The sequence below is a fragment of the Microtus ochrogaster genome, chromosome 1 (assembly GCF_000317375.1).
Source record: "Microtus ochrogaster isolate Prairie Vole_2 chromosome 1, MicOch1.0, whole genome shotgun sequence".
NCBI classification, from domain to species: Eukaryota; Metazoa; Chordata; class Mammalia; order Rodentia; family Cricetidae; genus Microtus; species Microtus ochrogaster.
Genome location: NC_022009.1, coordinates 22,392,396 through 22,398,873, shown reverse-complemented (window position 1 = coordinate 22,398,873; position 6,478 = coordinate 22,392,396). Strand labels below are relative to the sequence as shown.

The 6,478-nt window shown below is 52.3% G+C and overlaps 1 protein-coding gene across 2 annotated transcripts in view; it reads right to left on the bottom strand.

The window, feature by feature from the left end:
- Vsx2 (visual system homeobox 2) overlaps positions 1-5,919 on the bottom strand; it is a 22,262-nt gene extending 16,343 nt beyond the window's left edge. For both annotated transcript variants that reach the window (XM_013354599.2, XM_005343348.3), the window contains exons 1-2: positions 5,550-5,919; positions 4,240-4,324 (exon numbers count right to left, since the gene is read on the bottom strand). In XM_013354599.2, the coding sequence (XP_013210053.1) occupies positions 4,240-4,324; positions 5,550-5,919 (455 nt within the window). The remainder of the gene's footprint in view (positions 1-4,239; positions 4,325-5,549) is intronic.
- Positions 5,920-6,478: the final 559 nt, after the last annotated feature.

Genomic DNA, 6,478 nt, shown 5'->3' with positions numbered 1-6,478 from the left:
ACACACACACACACACACACACACACACACACACACCAGGAACACATAGTCACACTTCTTTATCCAGGGAAAAGGGCCCACATTATTCGGGTGGTGGACATTACTTTAGCTTTAAGTGACATTTTACCCAGAATCTTTCTGGAAACATGCTGGGAGGAAAGTGTGTTAAGAAGAAAATTCTAGAAGCCTGAAAGTTAGTCTTCCAGCCTGATGGTGGCGGCGCACGCCTTTAATCCCAGCACTCGGGAGGCAGAGGCAGGCGGATCTCTGTGAGTTTGAGGCCAGCCTGGTCTACAAGAGCTAGTGCCAGGACAGGTGCCAAAGCCATAGAGAAACCCTGTCTCAAAAAACAAAACAAAACAAAAAAGAAGAAAGTCAGTCTTCCTCTCCCACAAGAGGAAATCTCATCAAATGAATGAAGCCTTGGCACAGTGGATCTGCATCCTGAGCTCCTCCCACCAGACAGATGTAAAGATTCTCCTTAAGGACTAAATGCAGCTTCAATTTCAGCGTTTGTCCAGTGAGAATGGAGTCACTCCTTCTGATCCCCTCCAACTTTCCATCACACAGATTCACCTGCTCACAGGTAAGTGTGAGGATGCACCTACTGGTCCCCTCTCTGATCTCCCCCAGAATGATCCACACTGATCCATTTAAAGAGATGATAAACCATTAATACCAGCGCTTGGGAGACAGAGGCAGGCAGATCTTTGTGAGTTCAAGGCCAGCCTGGTCTACACAGTGAGTTTCAGGACAGCCTATGTAGAGAGAAATTCTGTCTCAAAAAACAAACAAACAACAAAACAAAACAAAAAAAAAAACAATGACAAGAAACTGAGGAAAGCTGCAGTCTCTCACCCCAGGAAAAGGTGCAAAGAACAAGCCTCAGATATCATGGGGTTCACAACCCCCTTTTAGAGTAAACCAGGGACTACCCAACTACAGATGCAAACTCTTTCCACGGATTTTACACCTACTGTATTTACCTGGCCTTTATCTTACACCCTCATCATCAAGTCCACAGGTCCAGTTTCTATGAACAGAACTTGTAAAAAGTGGTATGTCCCTTCTTGATCCTGGGACCAGCACAGGGTTTATATGTACAGTGTCTCCCTGCTAAGCCCTCCCCTTCCCTAGTGCATAGAAAAGGTGCACAAATAACCCTCATTTCTCGAGTTAATATGGAAAGGTCTTCAGTATCACCAGGGATATTATCAGGGCACATGGGAGAGGAAAGTCGTGCTCCTTATAGTTTGGCTTTAAGTTATTTTGTCTATTTTCTTGATGGCAATATGTGGAATGCTTATATTCACAGAAAGTTAATTCGTAGTCTGGGTATGGTAGTAATGCCTTTAATCCTAGTACAGAGACAGAAACAAGCTGATTTCTGTGAGTTACAGGCCAGTCTGGTGTACACCAGGCTAGCTGGAACTGTCTCAAAACAAAACAAAAAGAAAGAAAAAAGTTAACTCTTCAGGATTTTGAAGATCCGAAGCTCTCTGTTTGTCTCTGCTGGAGATCCCTGAGAGATCATCAAACTAAATAACCAAATGCAAGTTCCTTTTAAAACCAGGCAAACTGAGGAACACAACTGGTGTGGCCTGGTCAAAGCCTAAGAAGATAGCTGACTGTGGATCATTCAGGGTCAGTAAGGGCCTTTCTGTACTTTGAAGAGTCCATTCAAAAAACAAAATTCAGGCACAGTGGGGACTGCTTGCTCTGTGCTACTGGCTCTGGAGAATGGGGTAGGAAAAACACAGCAAGTTCAAGGCCAGTTTGATCAACACAGTACAGGTCAGTCAGGAGAGAGAGAGAGAGAGAGAGAGAGAGAGAGAGAGAGAGAGAGAGAGAGAAGGAAGAAGCAAGCCTTAAATCACCCAACTTTCCCTCATTCCCACTTCAGAACTGGTCTTCCTATTGCTGACCACAAACTCTTCAGCAGGGTCCCTGCTCTCACCCAGTGACCCTAAACTGCTCCTGGCAGCAGCAGAGCCCAGGATCTCTTGCAAAAGGATCTGCATTTTCCCCAAGAACAAAATCTCAGAGCTGGGTCACCCGCTGCACCCCTAATCTACCCCCAGGTCCTGCTGAAACTGCTTTGTTTTTCCCAAGCCCATCTCCCACCACGGGATTCCAGGGGCTCTGACAGAAGCTCAGGAAAGTGTGTTTTGTTTTTCTATCCTTCCCCCTGAAATTCATAGCCATTCTTCTTTCCAATTATCTGCTACCTTCATGCACCAGAAATAGACAGAATCCCAGGGTAGCTAGTTCTCTGATTTTGGTGAGCTGTTTTATCTGGCTCCCAACCCACCAATACCCAGAATGGTTCTCTGCTAATAAGGGTGGCAGGTGAAGGAAATGAGAGACTTTAGGACTTGAGCTCAAAAAAAACCTCGCTTGTTTTTAAGTGGGCAGCGGAGTAAGATGCCCTAAAGCCTTCCCGGCACTTCCCAGCACTCCCAGAATTTGGGGAGTGCTCATTCCAGGACTCTCAATGCTACCCCCAGGGCAGGAGCAGAGTGCTCCTACCGCATTGATCTTGTCCCGGCAGGAAAAGATTCCTTTAGGACCTGTCGGACACAGATGCACAGGTAATGTTTCAATTAATAGATGTTGATGGTCTTTTTTTTTTTTTAAGACCAGTTACTGGACTAATAAAAAAAAATTCTGTTTAAAATAAACTGGTCTGGCAAGCTGACTAAACATAAAGGTAAAGACACTTGCAGGGCAGCCTTAGAGTCTTAGAAGATTCCCTGGAACCCACGAAAAGGTGGAGAGAATCCACTCCACAAAGTTATCTTGGACCATGAGGTCCGTTTCCAGAATGTCCCTCACCCTCACCCTCACACCCCAGCTATCACATGCACAGGATAGTATCGAATAGGAATGAGAAAAGAATAAAACAAACTGAGCTAAAGCCAGCAGCTGCCTGCAGGGAAGAGAGACCCAAACTGAAGTTCACGTTCCTTTAAGCCACGATCTGGTCTGAGGTCAGGAGAGTCAGTAATGACCTTTGAGGGTGGGGGAAGCCAGGGAAATTCAAGCCACGAAGAAGCTGGGGTGGGGGTGGGAGAGCGAAAATGTAGAGACTAAGACCAAATTTCGGAGAGAAGAGGATGCGAAGGGACCACAAACCAGAGAACTGTCTCTGTGGCCTCCCGACTTTGGTCAGGACAGAAAGAAAAGTGAAGACACTGGCCAGCTGGAGAGTGCAGAGCAGGGACAGGACCTGCGAACCGCGCTCCCAGAAACTTAGTCGCTTGTCTCTCTTGCCTTCCTTTGCTTAAAAAATAAATAAATAAATAAATATAAAATAAAAAAAATCACCTCAAGATTTCCACAAGGAACGAATTAGTGTTGACGCTGACGTGAATGAGTCTGCCCTCCTCCCAGGGTGAAGGGAGGGAGCATACTTCTTAGGGCAGAACCATTGAACTTTAACTTTGGACACTCAACGTCTATTTAAAGACATTTTTTCACATTAAAAATAAGTGTGTGTGTTTATTAGTCCGCGCATATGGTCCCAGGAAGGCCAGAAGCATGCACGAATCTCCTAGAGCTGACCAACTCCCCTTGGTTTGTCCACCACTGTATTCTACCCAACTCTGGTCTCCGCAGGTGGAACCAGACAGTCCACTTTCTTCCCCATCTGCCAGGCTAGGAAATTGAGGCTCACGGAAGGGTAGCGGTCCGCTCGGTAACATAAAGGAGCAGAGGTCGAAAGCAAAGGTCCGGCAGTGCAGCTGTCCCTGGAGTTTTGTTTTGTTTTGTTTTGCCGGGGGTTCGGGGGGGGGGGCGATTGCAACGGAAAACTGAAGAGTTGGCAAGACAGGGGGCGGTTTAGGAGGAAAGGGGCGCCCAGAGCCGAGGTTGCACGAATCTGGCTCCAGCGGGAGGTGGGAGTTTGTTTATCTGCTCCCCACCGGGTCTGTGACTTTCTGATCAGTGCAGGGGTCTGGAGTCGCCCCGACACCCTTCCAACTCAGGTTTGGCCCCCAACTGGTCTTTCCGTTCTCCAGCACAAGAGAAAGCCGAAATGGTGCAGCTGCTCCGGCTTACACAGTCAACCTCACCGGGTGCCAGGGCCCCAGGACAGGCTCTGGCAAACCACGCAGGTGCCTTTGCCCTGGTGCAGCCGGGGCCCTCACATCTGCCCTCCGCAGAGAACAAAATCTGGGTGACCCAGTCCGGGAGAAGGAAGCTAGAGATGGGGGCAAGAAAGAACCATGCGGCCCTTACCTGTGTCGCCGCTTCTTGCGTTTCTTGGTCTGATTTAAAGCCGATTTGGACATTTTTCGGTCACTGGAGGAAACATCTTCGGAATCTGAAAAGCGGGCGGAGAGGCAGGAGGCGGAATGGGGAGTGCGCTCCGCAGAGCCGCAAAAAATGGTGAGGACCCCACCTTCCACAGCCTAGGAGAGTGGCCTGTGGTCTCTACTAAGACCTCCTGGGCCTGGGCAACCATTCCCATCCCTAAGCCCGGGCTGACCCTCCCCGGGTCTGTTTCTGAAGCCAGAAATTTTGAACAAATTCCTTTGCAAGAAAGGCCAAGGCCCAGGCTCGGTGACTGGCCCGGTCGTGGGAGAATGAGGTCTCAGGGACCCCGGTAGGTGCTCTGCCATGTGGCAACAGCCAAGTCCCAGGTCGAAAAGTTGACCCAAGGAATGGGGGCCTGCTGGAGGGGAGATCGGGCTCTGGAAAGGTCTGGAGTCTGCGGGTTCGCTGCCTCTTTCGTGGCACCCACGAAATGTTTTTCTGTTCGAGTACGGAGAGCCTGCGACGAACCACTTTTCGCTGTCCCTTCTACATTTAATACATAATAAACAAAGGCACGAAAAATCTGAATGACTAAGAGCCGGTGAGCTGGGACACACCGCAGGGAAAGTGGCCCTGAAAGGGCCAAGGGGAGCTTATCCAGGGTCCCTAATCCAGAGAAAAACTGGGATCCAACACAGAGTGCCGCTTAGGTTGGATCTGAGGGATGCCCCTTGGCTGCCGTGGTGGCTTTATTTTCCCAGGTCGCAGGGGAAGGACATCGATCCTCAGCTGAGCAATACATGGGGTTGGAACGGAGAAGAGGGGAGGAAAAGGAGACAACTTTGGACACAGGGGCAAGGGCCAGGGCCAGCCCCTCTTTCCTGTCCCGCCAGCCCAAGGTGTAGCATCATGCTTCTGGAGCGTAGGCCCCGGCCACGGGCGGAGCAGCAGAGCTGGGGCCCTCCAGCTAAGCTCCCTGGAAGATGATGCGACAAGGACTTGGCCACCTGGAGCTCAGCATCCAGAGGGGCCCCAACCCACAGATGCGATCGAGCAGGGCCAGACACTAGTTCACAAGAACTGAGCAGGGGGTCGGACAAGCTGAATTTGAAAACCCTGAGTTCCAGATCGCTGGCCGGGGGCCCTCTGACACCAGGCCTGGGCTGAGATCTGTTGGCCTGCACGAACTTTTCCTCCCGGGGGAGGTCGCGGGCCCGCAGGCAAGAGCCCACAGCGCAGGGCTGCGGCTCTCCCAAGCAGAGTGGCAGGCGAGCAGCCTCGCCCTCACCTACCCGAGCTGGCCGTCTGGCTGGTGTCCAGTGGCCCCGACGCTCTGCCTAGTGGCTGCAAGTGGACGCTCTGCGGATCGGACAGCACTTCCAGGAAGGTGGGCTGTGCGTAGAAGCCGGGAAGTCCCCCGGGCCCCAGCAGCCCCATGCTGCCCACTCCTGCCGGACTGAGCACGGAGCGCGCAGCCAGCAAGTGCCCCGGGGCCAGGCCGTCGAGGGCAGCCCGCGGGTGGGAGCTAGGAGGCTCCTTGTTCAAGCCTAGGATCTCCTGGATGCCAAAACCTGTGCACCTGGCCGGGGCGCCCCCCGAGGTACTCTTGGCCACTGTCTCAGATTTGGGCTTGCTCAGCGCTTCCCCCGCTTTCCCCGTCATCTCCCGGTTCTTTGGAGGGGCTGAGGCCGCGGGTCTTTTGCTCCCCCAACCCCCCCGCCGGGCTCCCCGCTCCGCGAAGTTGGTCCCAGGTGCCCCCTCCGGTGTCTAATGCTCTGGAGCCCCAAGGAGATTCCCTTTTTATCCAACCAGGCGGCTGCCCAAGTGGGGTCAGAGCTGAACAGCCAATCACCGGGGCCAGGAGCGATTAGGAATTCCAAAAAGCTGGCAGCTCCCGCCGCCACCGGCACCTAGGGGCCAGGGCGCTGCAGGCCCAAGAGTGGTGGGCCCTGAAGGGTACCCCTGGGCAGGGATCCCGCGGGGGGCGGGGCGAGGAGAAACAGCTAGGTTTGAGGTTGTTCCAGGAGACTCAGTGGATAGGGGCTATGAGTTGTATAACCTCCCTGGGACCAGTCCCAAGGTTAACTGAGACAGAACCCTGGTGGGGGGCGCGCGTTGGGAAAGGCTGCAGACTGAGACTAGAGGCTAGGAGACCTCCTCCCTCCCTTAACTCAGCAGCCTCAAATAGACTCAAATACGGGACAAGGAAGGCTGGAGGGCC